The sequence below is a fragment of the Mobula hypostoma genome, chromosome 20 (assembly GCF_963921235.1).
Source record: "Mobula hypostoma chromosome 20, sMobHyp1.1, whole genome shotgun sequence".
In the NCBI taxonomy this organism is placed as follows: Eukaryota; Metazoa; Chordata; class Chondrichthyes; order Myliobatiformes; family Myliobatidae; genus Mobula; species Mobula hypostoma.
The window spans coordinates 58367402-58386235 of NC_086116.1; the positions used below are offsets into that span (position 1 = coordinate 58367402).

The 18834-nt window shown below is 45.0% G+C and overlaps 1 protein-coding gene across 3 annotated transcripts in view; it reads right to left on the reverse strand.

Moving 5' to 3' along the window:
* LOC134359237 (carboxypeptidase A1-like) overlaps positions 1 to 17908 on the reverse strand; it is a 55811-nt gene extending 37903 nt beyond the window's left edge. For all 3 annotated transcript variants that reach the window (XM_063072195.1, XM_063072196.1, XM_063072197.1), the window contains exons 1-5: positions 17857 to 17908; positions 9026 to 9096; positions 6129 to 6210; positions 3344 to 3478; positions 1930 to 2028 (exon numbers count right to left, since the gene is read on the reverse strand). In XM_063072195.1, the coding sequence (XP_062928265.1) occupies positions 1930 to 2028; positions 3344 to 3478; positions 6129 to 6210; positions 9026 to 9093 (384 nt within the window). In that variant the 5' untranslated portion in view covers positions 9094 to 9096; positions 17857 to 17908. The remainder of the gene's footprint in view (positions 1 to 1929; positions 2029 to 3343; positions 3479 to 6128; positions 6211 to 9025; positions 9097 to 17856) is intronic.
* Between the last annotated feature and the right edge of the window lie 926 nt (positions 17909 to 18834).

The following is an 18834-nucleotide window of genomic DNA, read 5'->3' on the forward strand; positions in this document are numbered from 1 at the left end:
CTACCAACGACCATGCTGTGTAAGCTATGTTGAACACATCCCAACACATGCCAAGTCCCTTTCACCATCTCCCTGTATCTGGTGATGTACGTTTGTGTAACGCTCTCAATGGGGCTCGTACACCAACTTGGCTGGTTAGCTAACTCGGGTGAGAAGGCCACCTTTCATACACAATATCGTCTAGGCTCAGTATGGTTTGGGATTCAACCAAACAGGAAAGTTAGGATATTCCAATCAAGTAACACAGATTGTAGCAAACGTTGTGTAAGTACTGCCCATATACTGGTAGCCCAGAAATGATAGATCGCACACCAGCATAAAATTATTAAAAAATACATTTAGTAAATTTTCAACTTTAACAAACAGTTGCAGAAAAATAAAAGGGTCCATTAAAAGTAAACCAGCCCAATGTGCACAGAACGTTGGAGTAGTCAGGGATGTATCACTTTTTCATACCTGGACCCACGGTCTGCGTGAAAGCACTCGCCACATTCCAAACTTCCCTCGAAGACCATCTTGAAAGATCTGGCTCTCTCAGAACTATTGGCCCTTTCTCCTTGGAGCCAGTCATCTGAACAAAGCACTTCTTGCAAAGGGGACCCTCCCTCCAAAGGCATTCCGTGGCATCTTCCCTTGTGCCGCACTACAAAGCTCCTGCTAAAAGACCCCAAACAAGCCTACTATCCTTCAAAAAAAGCTCTTCCCCACAGCTCTCTCACATCCCACAATCTGGTCGGCTGACACAGCATTCCTAAGTTGGACAACATGGCTCCTCATCTTTAGCCGAAGCCAAAACACTCTTACCAGCAGGTCACACTGCTTTTACAGAAAACTGCTAAAATTGAATACCTCACAAACCTTAACCAAGGCATTACATTTGTTAACAACCTTGTGTTCAAATCCCTCTCTGGCCTCTTTCTGATCTGCCCAACAGCTCCCAAGGTCGTCTTCCTTTTCGCCTGATCATTTCTAATCTCCCCGAAATTCTCAGCTTAAATCTCTTCAGCATTCTCTTTTCTCCTCTTCAAAGCCTTCTTAAATTTACTTCCCTCATGGTTCAGCACCCAAACACTGTAGTATAATGCTACAGTGAACTTGTGTGACCCTTTACTGTGTGATGTCACATTGGCATTGAACTTGTAAACTGTATTTTGTACAATTAGCAGCATGAAATGGCCTAGGTGATAACAGGAGCCTCCCTGACAGCAGACCTGCCAGCACTGAAAACCCCTCCGATCCATCCAACAATCTGTTTGACTCCCCCCTGTCAGGCAGGAGGGTACCACAGCATCAGGGCAGGAACTGTAAGGATGGGGAACAGCTTCGTGCCCCGGGCATTAAGACCATTGAACTCCCTGCCACCACCCAGGTTTTATCACATATGAACAGCCAGCAGCTTCTTTACTTCAAAGTTGCTGGTGAACGCAGCAGGCCAGGCAGCATCTATAGGAAGAAGCGCAGTCGACGTTTCAGGCCGAGACCCTTCGTCAGGACTAACTGCAGGAAGAGTGAGTAAGGGATTTGAAAGCTGGAGGGGGAGGGGGAGATGCATCTCCCCCTCCCCCTCCAGCTTTCAAATCCCTTACTCACTCTTCCTGCAGTTAGTCCTGACGAAGGGTCTCGGCCTGAAACGTCGACTGCGCTTCTTCCTATAGATGCTGCCTGGCCTGCTGCGTTCACCAGCAACTTTGATGTATGTTGCTTGAATTTCCAGCATCTGCAGAATTCCTGTTGTTAGCTTCTTTACTTGTTAACATTTCCTATATGCAATGAATTATTTGTTAGTTTATTTGTGGTCATATTACCTTATCTGTTATGTGTGTGAGTTATATGAACTGTATTGTCCACCTTGGTCTGGGGGAAAGTTGTTTTGTTTGGCGGTTTACAGGTGTAAGGTTGAATGACAATTCACTCGAGCTAATACCTCACCTCTTTCAGCGGGTGATAGGACCGATAGTTAAAGGTGTAGGTGCCATTCTGTCTCAGCTCAGAAATCAATCCGCCTATGCGCTCTTCATCCACCAGCGACTGAAAAATAAAGTTGGAAAACATCAGGCTGGGGAAAGATCAATTTAATATGAATGCCACATCTGGGAAGTCCCTATTCACTTGACAAATTGCTTGCCCAGTTGCTGATGTAGTAAATCACGGAACATTCTGGATCAGCTGCATTTTGGCACCCAGCGGAGAGAACTTTGGATGAGGTTGAGGGTGGAATGATGCCCAGGCCACTGTAGTCTGATCACTCGAGTGGGTACAATGTTCTTCCAAGGGGTTATTCCCTTCCTGAAGAATGCCAGTGTGTGACTTTGTTTAACGTGGGAATGCACAGGCAGCCACCACACGGTCCTTTACAGATCAGGGTCAGGGTCCATGGCATGGAATGCAAGATGACTGCTCTCCTCTGCCTCCATTGCCATTGTCATCATCTTCCACCTGCTCCGCCATTGAGATCTTGATTGGATCACTCTTTGTCTAGAACTTCCCTCTTGACCTTATCACCATGGGTGACCCTACCAGGAGGTAAGGTCCAGACAGCATCGCTCTCGGGATCTCAGAACCTCACAAGCCTCTCCACCACCATCCTCTGAGAAGAACTAGAGCACTGAGGACCAGGAGGTTAATGATCTTCCTCCAACTAGAAACAGTCTCTTCCTGATCTCACTGGTGGGAGAGTCTTGAAGAAGGAATCATAACTACAAGATGAGGGATTATCAATTATCTTAATTTCTTCTTACAGGAGATAGCGAAGCTCTGGAATTCTCTGCCTTGACAGCCAGTGGAAGCTGGATTGTTAGATGTATTTAAAGTGGAGATGGATAAGTATTTTATGGATCAAGGAATGGAGGGGTAAAGAGGAACAACACAAAAGCAGAGCTTAGACCAGCCATGACCATTATCGACGGCAAAGCAGACTCGAACGGCCTGATGGCCTACTCCTGCTTCTATCGTTGTGTCCTTGTATGCATCCTTTAAAAATCTTATCCCTAATTTAGAGTGCCATTATTAAATATCCCTTAAACCTCCATGCTCTAAGGAAATTGATCCTAACTTTAGCACACCAAACTCGCTTGCAGGGCTCTGAATTAGGTCTCACCAGAGGTAAACAGTTACACATTGACCTCAGTGAAAACAGTTATAATAAGTTAAAGCTGTTGTTACGTGTTGCATTATTCTGTCTGTTGACCAAGTAGCCTAGGCATGTAGTGTTGAACTTTACAGGTTAATTCAATCCAGAATTTAGTTATTGTCGTAAGATTAGTACCTGTTAAAGAATACTACATAACAGTTCACTTTCTGCACCCAATCTCTGACAACTAGCACCAATCTATTTCCAGATTACCTGTAAATTCTTGATCATGACAGAATATGCAATATCATTAGACCTCAGAAATGTTTTGATTGCGTTAACGTGCTTTGCAGGAATCCGTAGGTCAACGGGGAGGGAGCTTCTCACGGGCTCTTTCCAGAAATCAAGCTGTAAAGAAGGTGGAAAGGGAGGTTTAGAGTTGTTAATCATATGCAATTTAGCAAAAAGATGCTTGACAAGGCACTTTTCACAGTTAAGTGTCATACAGCATAGATCCTGCACCACAGTGATAATCCCATTTCCTTCTCTGTCACATTCACAAAAACTCCCCCTCAGGTGGTTATAGATTTAGGTCCCACTTCAGAGTCTTGAACACATAATATTCAAAATATTCTGTAGAAATGTGAATATTCTGGAAATTTACCTGCTAAACCCGGGAACTGTGAGCACATTCAGAGGAACGGCAGGGAGGGAGAAGGGTAACTAAAAGGCCATTTACAATTTTTAAGTTAATTGAATTAATATACATGCATTTAATAAAATTTAAAAATGAAATACTGAAAATATGTACTTAATTGTATATTTCCAGTATTTTATGTCTTTTAATTTTTTAAGAGTATTTAATTTTCCACAGATTTAGAATATTCAAGATCTTTGGAAAAGAAAATTCAAAATCAGCTCTTTGACAGCTGATTCAATTGGAGGCCTGGATCCTTTCAGGGGGGACTTACAGGGGGATGGTTGCACTGTGCGACCTACTCAAGGTAAGTGGGTTTAATTGGTTAACAAGGAGCAAGCCCGGATGGCATGCTACTAAGTAGACTCACTACACAGCAGGACTGCATTTCCAAAAGTCTCATTCTCAAAGTAGACACAAAACCTCCCTGACTTCTCCAGTGTATGTAAAAGATTCTCCCATGATATCAGGAACTGTCCTGGGACCTGCACATAAGTACAATTACAAAGAAAGCATAGCAGCACCTCTACTTCCTTAGATGTTTGCGAAGATTTGGCCTAAAATGTTGACCAACTCCTAAAGATGTGGGGTGGAGAATAGATTGACCAGCTGCATCACAGCCTGATATGGAAACACCAATGCTCTTGAATGGAAATTCCTACAAAAAGTAGTGGATACGGCCCAGTCCATCACAGGTAAAGCCCTTCCCACTGTTGAGCACATCTACATAAAGCATTGTTACAGGAAAGCAGCATTCATCATCAGGGACCCCCACCACCCACATCATGCTCTCTTCTCACGCTGCCATCAGGAAGAAGGTACAAGAACCTCAGGACTCTCACCACCAGCTTCAGGAACAGTCTGAACCATTAGGCTTTTGAACCAAAAGGGATAACATCACTCAACTTCACTTGCTCCATCTTTGAAATGTTCCCACAACCTATGGACTCAATTTCAAGGACTCTTCATCTCAGGTACTTGATATTTATTGCTTATTTGTTTATTATTTCTTTCTTTTTGTATTTGCACACTAGCTGAATGCCCAAGTTGGTGCAGTCTTTCATTGATTCTGTTGTGGTTATTATTTTATGGATTTATTGAGTATGCCCACAAGAAAATGAATCTCAGGGTTGTATATGCTGATATATATGTACTTTGATAATAAATTTACTTTGAACTTTACAGCAGTGGTGCAGTACTAGCCGGAGCGTACCGGAGCACGTCCGGCACATCTTTAAGAAAAAAGCCAAAATAAACAAGCTAATTTAATTAGGTGCCACCCAGGGTGATTTGAATATCTGAGAAACTGCTGATCTCTTGGGATTTTTACGCACAACAGACTCCAGAGTTTACAAAGAATGGAGCCAAAAAGAAAAAAAAACATCCAGCGAGTGGCTGTTCTTTCTTTCTTTTTTTTTTGGCGTGTGCGTGTGTGGATGCGCGTCTGCGTGCGTCCATGCGTGTGCGATGTTGGTGGGATGATGTCTTTTTCATGGCTTTTACAAGGCGCGGAGCGAGGGAGAGACTGTGTGGTTCGCCACTCCTCACACAGACATTTTGCAGTATTTTTCCTTTTATTTTACGAGGTCGAGTTGCGATCTCGACACTCAACTATGTTCTATGTTTAACCCAGCACGGATGGAAAGCGTACTCGGGAACAGCCCCGACTGGATTCGAACCCAGGAGCCTTCGTTCCAGAGTCCGGCAATGATGTCATTGCGCCGCCAGACGGCCCGCGAGTGGCTGTTCTGTGAGTGAAAGCATCTTGTTAAATCCACTTGCTGGATGTTTTTTCGTTTTTGGCACCATTCTTTGTAAACTCCAGAGTGTGCTGTGCGTAAAAATCCCAGCAGATCAGCAGTTTCTCAGATACTCAAATCACTCTGGCGGCACCTAATTAACCCAAGTATGAGTTGTTGGAACAAAGAAGACTAGGCAAAACAAAGACCTACAGATGCAAGGATCACTCCTACAGCTGTGGATTGCGATTACAGATTAGCACGGTAGCATAGCCAATAGCATAACACCATTACAGTGCTAGCGGTCTGGATTTAATCCCGTTGGTGGCTGTAAGAAGTTTATATGTTCTCCCCATGACCGTGTGAGTTTCCATTGGATGCTGAGGTTTTCCCCCAGAATCAAAAGACATATGGGTTTGGGTTAGTAATTTGTGAGCATGTTTTGTTGGCACTAGAAGCATAGTGACACTTGTAGGCTGCCCCCAACACCATTCTCGGACTGTGTTGGTTGTTGACGCATTTCACTGTATCATTTGATATTTTGATGTGCATGTGACAAATAAAGCTAAACTTTAAAAGTCACAATTGTTGGCACAAAAACCACACTAAAAGGATCAATTACCTTTAGATTCTCCAACTGTTCGAGGGACTTCACCAGATTAAACTGCTTCTGACTGTTGACACTGATCCGGAGCACCTGGTCACTGAGAGGCATGGTTTTAGTTAAGGAGAATTGAATAATACCAAAAAGAGTGAGAAAATTCTGTAAGCCCATCAAACCTGCTCAATTTATAAAATGGAGGTCTTGTCCCTTAACTTCGCAATTTCTGTGGATAAGTAAATTACTTGAGCTCAAAGAAGGTAATTTCAAAATGACCCCTGGAAACATCATTCCACTTGTTGAAGGGTACTGAGCTCTATTCCCACAAAAAAATGCAATCAAATATCATTCAATCTTTTAGTATCTCTCAAAGTCAGGTTTATTGTCAAGGTGCACTGAAAACCATGCAGCAGCATCAGTCACACACCATCGTATGAGCAGCATTCACAAGAAAAAGCATAAATTAATTTATACATGATTTTTACCAGAAAGAACACAATTGGAACTAAAAAAGACAAAATCCATTTCAACGCAAAGTGAGATAAGTGGTCATCATGTTGCTAAACTGCAGTGATTAGGGTTTTGCTGGTTGGTTCAAGAACAGAATGTTTGAAGGGAAGTACCTGGTGGTTTGGGACCTCAGGCTGAGAAATTATGGCAGAGACTAGGTGGTGGACGTCTCTGATTATAGATGCTCCCTTCCTGAGGCAGTGCCTCTTGTAGGGATTACCAATGGTGGGGCAGGATGTGCCCGTGATGTTTTGGGCAGAGTCCTAACGTTCTGCAGTTTCTAATGTTCTTATGCACTCAGATTGCTAAACAGTCCATGATTCGACCATAAGATATAGAAGCAGAAGTAGGCCATTCGGCCCGTCAAGTCGGCTCCACCATTCAATCATGGGCTGATCCAATTCTTCCAGTCATCCCCACCCCCCTGCCTTCTCCCCAGACCCTTTGATGCCCTGGCTAATCAAGAACCTATCTATCTCTGCCTTAAAAACACCCTGTGACTTGGCCTCCACAGCCATTCATGGCAACAAATTCCACAGATTTACCACCCTCTGAATAAAGCAATTGCTCATTAAATGTTGCCTGCCTTAACCATCACGGGCTGAAGGGCCTGTACTATGTTTCACTGTTCTATGTTCATCAAGAAATCCATTCCTCCTCCTCTCTTACCTGCACCCCTGTCAAGTCTATAGCATCTGTGTCCTGAGCTGCCAGTCCTACCTGTCCCTCAGCCATGTTTCTGTAGGACTGTGATATTCCAGTTCCCAGAAAGAATCCATGCCCTGCTTTCATCTGCCTTACCCTTGCATTAAAATAAATACAGATTAAACCTCTCCCTGCCCTGTGCTCTGGTTTATTCTGCTGACTAAGATGACCCTCATTAACTACAGTATTATCCCCTGAAGAACCTGTCTTTTTAGAGAGCAAATTATTTTGAGCTTAATTGATAGGAGGAAGCAGATTTATTACAGCTTGTGAAATAGAATTGGGTATATATCTTTCAGTTAAAATTCATTACAAAATTCTTAGAAAATAAAATTCATATGAACACAGAAGTGTATTAACATGCACAGCATGCTGGAAGAACTCACATCAGGCGGTATCTGTGAAGGAAAATGAACAGTTGACATTCCAGGCCAAGACTGAGGACACTTCCTCAGGGTCTCAGTCCAAAATGTCAGCTGTTCATTTTCCTCCATAAATGCTGCCCGACCAGCTAAGTTCCTCCAGTATTTTGTGTGGGTTGATCCAGATTTCCAGCAATTGCAGAATATCTTCAGTCTTAGATATGGAGTAGTTCTTTCCCAGTGACCTACTGATTTGATTCTGTTTAGTCCAACAAGCATAAGATGATGACATTTAATTTAAAATACTATGAATTTCAATAGTACATACAGAGATCTCTGGATAAAAAACACATTTTAAAACCAATCAGGATACTTTAAACTGTCTCTCTGTAGACGTTTGTTGGATTGTTCAATGACCACATGTCCTTAATCTCCTAAGAAAGACTTTCCTTGTGATTCCATCTATGTACTGGGCCCAGGAATTGAAAGCTGCAGACTCTCTCCACCACTAATCCCCCAGTGCAGACTGGTGTGCATCCACCTTCCCTCCCCTTCTTGAGGTTGCATTGCGGTCCCGTCTCAATCTGGTAAACTGACTCATGGCCGTAGATGATTTGCTCAACAGCGGTGTCACTGGCAAATCTGAAGAAGTCACCGGAACTGTACTTGGTCACACAGTCATGTGCATGTGTGAAGCAGAACAAAGCACGAGTTACTCTCAGTTTATCTTTATTTCATTTTATTTCTTGGTCATCTTGGTCAATGTCTCCCATCCACTACATAATGTTCTGGGTGGGCACAGGAGTACGTTCAGCCAGAGACTCATTCCACCGAGATGCAACACAGAGCGTCATAGGAAGTCATTCCTGCCTGTGGCCATCAAACTTTACAACTCCTCCCTTGGAGGGTCAGACCCCCTGAGCCAATAGGCTGGTCCTGGACTTATTTCATAATTTACTGGCATAATTTACATATTACTATTTAACTATTTATGGTTCTATTACTATTTATTATTTATGGTGCAACTGTAACGAAAACCAATTTCCCCCAGGATCAATAAAGTATGACTACTACTACGACTACTACTATCTGACTCAGGCTCTCACCAGACATGGACTTTCAAAGACTACTATCTTCTTGCTTTATCAACTGTAATGTCATACTTAATGTCAATGGAGTTTCATAAGTAAGCTCTGGTTAATTAACGTATTTCTGAAGAGAAAAGGTCTGGGAAGTAATTCCTGCAAGCAAGCTCGACAAGAAAGAGAATGGGGTACAATGAGTGACTTGGCCACCAACAATTAGCTCAGGAAAACTCCACGACTGAAGGAGGTTACTTACCCGTTGTAAGTTACCTGCTCGCGCGCGGCCACAAGGGCGATGTTGAGGAAGAGCCAGGGAGCCTTCATTGTCTGAGGGAACGAAGAACATGACAGTGGTGTCACTAAACCTTTCCATATATTTCTTCTTAGTAACCTACCAGTAAGACAGTTTGTAACATGGATGCTATCATCATTAACATAGCTTTCCTTTTATTACTCCCTTAAAGTGATATTACCACAAATAAGTTAACAAATAATAAGGTGCAAGTACGATACAAGTTAAAAAGTAAACAGCATTACTCTACAGGTGCTTTATACAGAATGAGACCTGGGTGGTGGCGGGAAGATGCTGGCGTGCTGAACAGCAGCGGCCTCTCCGGGGCTCACCAAAGGTGTTTTTGAAACAAGAGAAAACCTGCAGATGTTGGAAATCCAAAGCAACACACACAAAATGCTGGAGGAACTCAGCAGGCCAGGCAGCATCTATGGAAAAGAGTATAGTCAATGTTTCGGGCCGAGATTCTTGACTTAAAAAAAAATACATCTTTTTTACAATTGCAAGACATTGCTGGACATTAAGAACTTCTCGCACTGCAGGTCTACCCCGTCAGCAAGCTGCTTGTTAGCAGAGGAGCCGGACTTGGTGCGGATGTGTCGCTACCTGCTATAGAAAGCCATTGGAATCGGTGCAGTCTACAGCGAACGATTGTCTTGGACGTCCTTCTTGCGATTGCAAATACCTGTTGGACAGTGAATACTGCAAGTCCAGTTCACTAGTTTATTGGTGAGACCAACAGTCGGGAAGCTGGGTGACCTCGGCTGTAGCACGGTCTAGGCGTCATTCCGCAGTGTCGCCTATTACAGCTGCCAGGAGCAGAGAAGCCGGAACCGGTGTGGTGTGGTGTGGCCCGTGCTGCCCTCCAACTTTCGTTTGGTGGAGGACAAGCTGGATTGTGTGTGTGCATTTGCAGACTGCTGGGGGTTCGTTCCTGCCAACAACATTCAGGCTCCATCACTTAGGGATTTGGTGGTATTTTTTTTATATGTTTACTGCTATCGTATACGTGCTGTGTATGACTGTTGGTACTGTGCTTTTTCACTTGGCTGCACTGATAGGTATTCCTGTATGGTTGTCGTGGTTTGGAGGCTCGTGTGCTTCAATGATCTGAAGAGCTGAATTGGCTGGAGTCAGGGCTTTAAGCTTTGGCTCTTGGTAGGGTCACCCATGCCAAACAGAACAAAGGGTAGAGGTCAGACTAAGAGTGGTCAACCAGTCTTCTGTGTCTGGGGGTTCAGCTCAGGGCTAACAAACCTGAGTGGCAAAACAAACCTGTTATGGAGACAGCAATGAAGAATCCTTCTACATCTGAGTGCAAAGGTATTCCAGAGTCTCCACCTGGGACCTGCATGACTGACAGTAGTGAAAACTGAGAGGAAGCTACCAGCGTGATGAAGAAAGCCCTGGACACTGCCTAGACCAAGTCTATAATTGCTCTGGCCAAGGACAGACAGAGATAGAGGACCTTCATTGGTGCCCTAAATGCCAGCAGCGTAACCCACAGTAAGTAAGTGCACACGGCTGAATGATAGTTAAACTTGAACTTAAACTTTCTTTTAGGCTTCTTCAATTGTAGTGGAGTTTGCGCTGGGGTTTCAACAGAGATTTCAAGACCAGTATTACCTCAGATCATGCCCCTTGTCCAAACAAACATATTAAAACTCAGTGACAAGTGGAAGACCAATCATTACCATTTGGGCACGTGTCCTTCACTTGACTGGGACTCACCCTGTAATAGAGGCAGACTGCAAATAAAAGGCAAATATACTCCTTCACTCAACAGTGCCCACCAAGATTCACTGTAATTTACTTGTTGACGCAGAGAGCTCACACATCTCTTCCTAATGCTATTTAACAACATGCTTATTTAAGCCTATTTCCTACAAACTGGAGCTCAAAGTAATATTTCATCCTGAGCTAAGCTGCTGGCCTGATAGCTTCTCCAGTAACAGTTCACTGAATTTCCCTGCCAAACACTGCTGCTGCCTGTCACCTGCTGATGAAGTATTTATCAGTGCCTCTCTCATCTCCACATTCAACCATTCTAACGTTCTTCAAATCAATCTCATATCTTTCTTTATCTGCAGCTCAAATGAAACTCTATCTGTGTCCTACTTCAAGTCAAAACCATTCACACCTCACTCCTATGCTTGGTGATCTTCCAAAGGCCCCACAGTACAATTCTATCAATTTAATCATTCTTATCCTTGATTCAAATCCTTCCATAGCCTGCTGCAGCCTTACAAAATCTCTGTGCACTCCCCAACCGCTGGACACTAATTCTGCACTCTTACGCAGCCCCCATTTTTAGTTTGGTCTAAGCTCTGGAATTCTTCTAATAAACCTCTCTTCTCCCCTAAAATACTCCTCAAAATTTAAGATCTTAGTCACTCGGACAATCTGTAAGGCTGATCAACACTGCCACCCATTAACCTAATTGAGTTTTTTTGTGCTGAATCAGACTGGGAGTCGCAATTATTTCATTCTCCCATACACTTGTGTACTGGAAATGACATGAATTTGACTTTGAATTTGAACTTTAGTCACTATCTTGTTAATTGTCTCAGTGTTAAATTTTGCTTGTCAACACTCTGGTGATACATCCTAAAGAAGAGCACAAATGCAAGTCCTGATAAAATAAAAAGCAGATTAGCCGATGTTAGTAAGAGTTCCAGCTCTTGGCCCTGTGAGAAGTGGCTGCTCTAAGGACAATACAAATTTAAGCTGTTCCACAGGGGATTTTGTTGGCACTGATCTGGCCTAGCAAAGGACCACAGCCAAAAACAGAGAACTCGTAAAACTTCTTCCTTAAACTTTGATGAGCTGAGCTGTGGAAGAAGGTGTTTCCCCCTGGCTTCCAGATTTCTGAATGTTCTTGGCTTGGTTTCAGGACTCCAGAGCATGCAATAGGTCCAGACCTGAAATCAGTCCGGAAAACAATTCTCACCCTGCTGTTCCTCAGAGACAGGACTAAGGAGTATTGCATCAATGAATCTGCAACAGAAGTGCAAACGGGAGTGACTCAGTGCTTCAGTTTAACCCTCTGCCAGGGTGGGCTCAATGACACATAAGAAGCTTGCAGATTTGCGGTTGATTATACAATCAACCCCATTCCCCAGCAAACCAATCAGCCCACAGGTTCATTTAACAAAATCCAGTCTCAGTTGGGCATGGGCTGAAAAGTGTGAATAGCCAGGCAACGGCATCTCCTACAATAGAGAATCTAACTGCCCACCCTTGATATTCAGTATTCACCAATGCTAAGTCCTCCAGTATCTACACCCTGAGTTTACTATTGACCAGGATCTGAACTGAACCAGCTACGCAAGTATTGTACATACAAGAGCAGGTGAAAGGCTGGGTATCCTGGAATGGGAGACTCATTGCCTGACGCGCCAAGCCCTTCCAGCATCTCAGAAACATGCGAAGAGTATGAAGAAATACTCTGCTTGCCTGGATGAGTGCAGTTGGCCACTGTGGAAGACAAAGTATCCTATTTTATTGGTAACCAATCCACCTCCCTCCTTATCTATTTCTTCCACTGCCCGTGCATAATGGCTGCAGTACCACTCAGTCGCAACTACAGTGACTCACACAAGCTTGCCTGAAAGTGAGACCTTTCCCGACAAGGAGAATAAGAACAAACACGTGGGAACAGCCTATCGTCAAGCCACACACTAGACCAGGATCTACACTCTTTCACTAAAGCTGGCTCTACCTCGTGGAAATCTTTCCCAAGGGCACCCTGAAACAATGCTCCCGAGGATTGCTGCAATTCACAAACTTGGTTCACCGTGAGCTTCTTGAACATAGAATACAGAACACCACAGCCCCAAAGCCATCCATTTTTCTTCCATCCACGTGCCAATCTAAGAGTTTCTTAAATGTGCCTGCTGTATCTTCTTCTAGCACCATCCCTGGTCGCGCACTTCCTCCACTGCAGTACAGCGAAAAACATAGAATAGTACAGCACAGTACAGGCCCTTCGGCCCACAATGTTGTGCCGACCCTCAAACCCTGCCTCCCATATAAGCCCCCACCTTAAATTCCTCCATATACCTGTCTAGTATCTCTTAAATTTCACTACTGTATCTGCCTCCACCACTGACTCAGGCAGTGCATTCCACGCACCAACCACTCTCTGAGTAAAAAACCTTCCTCTAATATCCCCCTTGAACTTCCCACCCCTTACCTTAAAGCCATGTCCTCCTGTATTGAGCAGTGGTGCCCTGGGGAAGAGGCACTGGCTATCCACTCTATCTATTCCTCTTAATATCTTGTATTCCTCTGTCATCTCTCCTCTCATCCTTCTCTCCAAAGAGTAAAGCCCTAGCTCCCTTAATCTCTGATCATAATCCATACTCTCTAAACCAGGCAGCATCCTGGTAAATCTCCTCTGTACCCTTTCCAATGCTTCCACATCCTTCCTACAGTGAGGCAACCAGAACTGGACACAGTACTCCAAGTGTGGCCTCATCAGAGTTTTATAGAACTGCATCATTACATCGCGACTCTTAAACTCTATCCCTCGACTTATGAAAGCTAACACCCCATAAGCTTTCTTAACTACCCTATCCACCTGTGAGGCAACTTTCAGGGATCTGTGGACATGTACCCCCAGATCCCTCTGCTCCTCCAGACTACCAAGTATCCTGCCATTTACTTTGTACTCTGCCTTGGAGTTTGTCCTTCCAAAGTGTACCACCTCACACTTCTCCGGGTTGAACTCCATCTGCCACTTCTCAGCCCACTTCTGCATCCTATCAATGTCTCTCTGCAATCTTCGACAATCCTCTACACTATCTACAACACCACCAACCTTTGTGTCATCTGCAAACTTGCCAATCCACCCTTCTACCCCCACATCCAGGTCGTTAATAAAAATCATGAAAAGTAGAGGTCCCAGAACAGATCCTTGTGGGACACCACTAGTCACAATCCTCCAATCTGAATGTACTCCCTCCACCACCACCCTCTGCCTTCTGCAGGCAAGCCAATTCTGAATCCACCTGGCCAAACTTCCCTGGATCCCGTGCCTTCTGACTTTCTGAATAAGCCTACCGTGTGGAACCTTGTCAAATGCCTTACTAAAATCCATATAGATCACATCCACTGCACTACCCTCATCTATATGCCTGGTCACCTCCTCAAAGAACTCTATCAGGCTTGGTAGACACGATCTGCCCTTCACAAAGCTATGCTGACTGTCCCTGATCAGACCATGATTCTCTAAATGCCCATAGATCCTATCTCCAAGAATCTTTTCCAACAGCTTTCCCACCACAGACGTAAGGCTCACTGGTCTATAATTACCCGGACTATTCCTACTACCTTTTTTGAACAAGGGGACAATATTCGTCTCCCTTCAATCCTCCAGTACCATTCCCGTGGACAACAAGGACATAAAGATCCTAGCCAGAGGCTCAGCAATGTCTTCCCTCGCCTCGTGGAGCAGCCTGGGGAATATTCCATCAGGCCCTGGGGATTTATCCGTCCGAATGTATTTTAACAACTCCAACACCTCCTCTCCCTCAATATCAACATGCTCCAGAACATCAACCTCACTCATATTGTCCTCACCACCATCAAGTTCCCTCTCATTGGTGAATACCGAAGAGAAGTATTCATTGAGGACCTCGCTCACTTCCACAGCCTCCAGGCACATCTTCCCACCTTTATCTCTAATCGGTCCTACCTTCACTCCTGTCACCCTTTTTTGCTTCACATAATTGAAGAATGCCTTGGGGTTTTCCTTTACCCTACTCGCCAAGGCCTTCTCATGCCCCCTTCTTGCTCTTCTCAGCCCCTTCTTAAGCTCCTGTCTTGCTTCTCTATATTCCTCAATAGACCCATCTGATCCCTGCTTCCTAAACGTCATGTATGCTGCCTTCTTCCACCTGACTAGATTTTCCACCTCAATTGACACCCATGGTTCCTTCACCCTACCATTCTTTATCTTCCTCACTGGGACAAATTTATCCCTAACATCCTGCAAGAGATCTCTAAACATCGACCACATGTCCATCGTACATTTCCCTGCAAAAACATCATCCCAATTCACACCCGCAAGTCCTAGCCTTATAGCCTCATAATCTGTCCTTCCCCAATTAAAAATTTTCCTGTCCTCTCTGATTCTATCCTTTTCCATGATAATGCTAAAGGCCAGGGAACGGTGGTCACTGTCCCCCAGATGCTCACCCACTGAGAGATCTGTGACCTGACCCGGTTCATTACCTAGTACTAGATCTAGTATGGCATTCCCCCTGGTCGGCCTGTCCACATACTGTGACAGGAATCCATCCTGGACACACTTAACAAACTCTGCCCCATCTAAACCCTTGGAACTAATCAGGTGCCAATCAATATTAGGGAAGTTAAAGTCACCCATGATAACAACCCTGTTATTTTAGCACCTTTCAAAAATCTGCCTCCCAATCTCCTCCTCTGTATCTCTGCTGCTACCAGGGGGCCTGTAGAATACCCCCAATAGAGTAACTGCTCCCTTCCTGTTCCTGACTTCCACCCATACTGATTCAAAAGAGGATCCTGCTACATTACCCACCTTTTCTGTACCTGTAATAGTATCCCTGACCAGTAATGCCACCCCTCCTCCCCTTTTTCTGCCCTCTGTATCCCTTTTAAAGCACTGAAATCCAGGAATATTGAGAACCCATTCCTGCCCTGGTGCCAGCCAAGTCTCTGTAATGGCCACTACATCATAATTCCATGTATGTATCCAAGCTCTCAGTTCATCACCTTTGTTCCTGATGCTTCTTGCATTGAGGTACACACATTTCAGCCCTTCTACCTTACTGTCTTCACACCATTTATTCTGCTTCTCTTTCCTGAAAGCCTCTCTATATGTTAGATCTGGCTTTACTCCATGCACTTCTTTCACTGTTCTATCGCTCTGGGTCCCATCCCCCTTGCAAATTAGTTTAAACCCTCCCAAACCATGCTAGCAAACCTACCTGCAAGGATATTGCTCCCCCTCGAGTTCAGGAGCAACCCATCCAATCTGTACAGGTCCCACCTTCCCCAGAAGAGATCCCAATGATCCAAAAATCTAAAACCCTGCCACCTGCACCAACTCCTCAGCCATGCATTCAACTGCCATCCCCTCCAATTCTTACCATCACTGTCACGATTGCACTGGCAGCAATCCTGAGAACGCCACCCTTGGGGTCCTGTTCTTCAGCTTTCTGCCTAGTTCCTGAAACTCACACTTCAGGAACTCATCCCTCTTTCTGCCTATGTCGCTGGTCCCAACATGTATCACGACTTCTGGTTGCCTTCCCTCTCGTACCAGGATGTCGTGCACCCGGTCAGAGACATCCCGGACCCTGGCACCTGGGAGGCAACAAACCATGCGGGTGACCTTCTCAAGTCCACAAAATCTCCTGTCTGCTCCCCTGACTATAGAGTCTCCAATGACAACAGCTCTCTTCTTCTCCGTTCCACCCTTCTGCACCACAGGGTCAGACTCAGTGCCGGAGGCCCTGCCACCGTGGCTCACACCTGGTCAGTCGTCCCCGCCAACAGTATCCAGGGCGGTAAACCTATTATTCAGGGGAATGGCTACAGGGGTGCTCTGCACTACCTGTCTGCTCACCTTCGCTTTCCCCCTCTGACTGTCATCCAATGACCTGCTTCCGACAGCCGAGGTGTGACTACCTCCCCGTAGCTCTCATCTATGACTGCCTCATTCTCCCTTATGAGTCGAAGGTCATCCAGCTGCTGCTCCAGATTCCTTAAATGGTCTTCCAGATCACCCAGCTGTATGCACTTCTGGCAGATGTGACTCTGCCGGAGAGGGGAGTTCCCCCAAGACTGCCACATCTCACATGAGAGGCACATCACCATCTCAGGAGGCACTGTAAAGACTAACTGCGAGCAAGCTTGTCCTCTGCCTCTTCTTGTCAAAGCCTCAAAGCTCCACTCCTTCACTGGCCCACTCACTCACTGGCCGCTTCGCTTGAGCTATCCCTCTGTTTATCTGTTTGAGCGGTTCAAAGTGCTTGGTCACCTGACCTCGACTGCCCAATCAGCTGCTTTCTGCTGAGTCTGAGCTATTCAAATCTTGACTGACTTGATTGCACAGATCAACTGCTAAAACCTCTCGAGTCAAAGCCTCAAAGCTCCACTCACTCACTGGCCGCTTTCCACAGCAATAGCTCTCCACTGCTCTGTGCCTCTTGTCATCTTGTACACCTCTATCACGTATTGAGGGCAACTATGAATGGTCAAGAAATGCTGGCCTTCCCAGCCATGGCCACCTTCCAAATAGACAAAATCTAGCAGCAATGAATGGGCCTTTTGGCCTAAATGGTCCTCCTTGTCCTAATAAGTCTTCTTCACCTTCACTCAATGCCTTCCCCCTCCTTCTCCCTCCCACCCCCTCCGTTTGTGTAATTTCCCATAGCCACCTTCCTGGCTTCACTTCCCCAGGAGACAAGCTGAAGGTGAATGGGACAACAGTTCCAGCCCCACGGATGAGTACGGTAATCATGTACCTCCCCCACCCCCATCGCCACAGAAGATCAGTCAACACCCCCACCAAAACTTCACTCACATCGCCCTCACCAAACTCCTAAAAACATAGAAAAGGCCTGATGAAGGGTCTTGGCCCGAAGCGTCGACTCTCCATTCCGTTCCACAGAGTGCTGAGTTCCTCCAGCGTGTTGTGAGTGTTGCTTTGAGCCCAGCATCTGCAGAGTATTTTGTGTGTGAACATGTTTTCCAACCCCGAACTTGTTTAACTCGCTTCATTTAAGTGGCGTTTTCAGGCTTACGCTGAACGAATTCCAAGGACCGGAGCAACAGGAAGATCTCGCCGTTAGCGAGAGCCTTGCGCCAGGATTGATTGTGTCACTTCTCGGCTGTCTTGCCTAATCCCTAGGCGAGGGCGGATGCCGCGATGTGCAGCGCACTTGCTCTTTACATTTTCTCATACAGAATTACTAGCATTACGATTGCATGACGGCCGCAAGAATTGCGTTAATTCAGCGCAAAATTTCTTAAAAGCTGTAGCTCTGATATGTGAAGGTTTTGAACATTCCGTCCTAAGTTCTCCCTCGGCCGACATTAAACACTCTTATGAATGCTCACAGCATGGCGCTGGGAGCAGGGGGAAACTCTGCGCAGAATTCCTCATACGGTCAGACCTGAGGACAACTGAATGCACGAAATCGCAGACATTCCAAAGAACGCCAGAACATTAGAAATAGAAGCACCCGTCGTACATATCCGCCATTGGATAAGACTGGCGTTCTATAGCACGGAGATAAGGCCCTTCGCCTCAACTCTTCTATGTGAACTATCTCAGTCTTTTCCCCAGAGTAGGGGAATCAAGAACTAGTGGGTATAAGTTAAGGTGAGAAAGGAGAGATTTAACAGGAACTGGAGGGCAACCTTTTCACCCAGACAGTGGAATGAAGTGAGCTGCCAGAAGAAACCAAGTACAGTATAGATGTTAGATGTTCTGAGCTGGCAATAGCCCTTCAAAAGATTGTTACTCAAGGTTTATATGGGAATTTTCCCCAGGGCTAACAAATGCCACTGATATCTGAAATATTTTTAGATCTACAACTGCTTTAATATTTCTTCAGATGATAAATATGCACCAACAAGTTAATATTTCATTTTAGGTCTGGCTCTGAATCATTACCTTCATTTCTATAAACAGTTCCTTTCCCTGGTCATTTATGCCACCACATATTTGCCCATCACTTGGTCTTTACAGCTCCAAACAAATTAGAAATTGGTGTGAA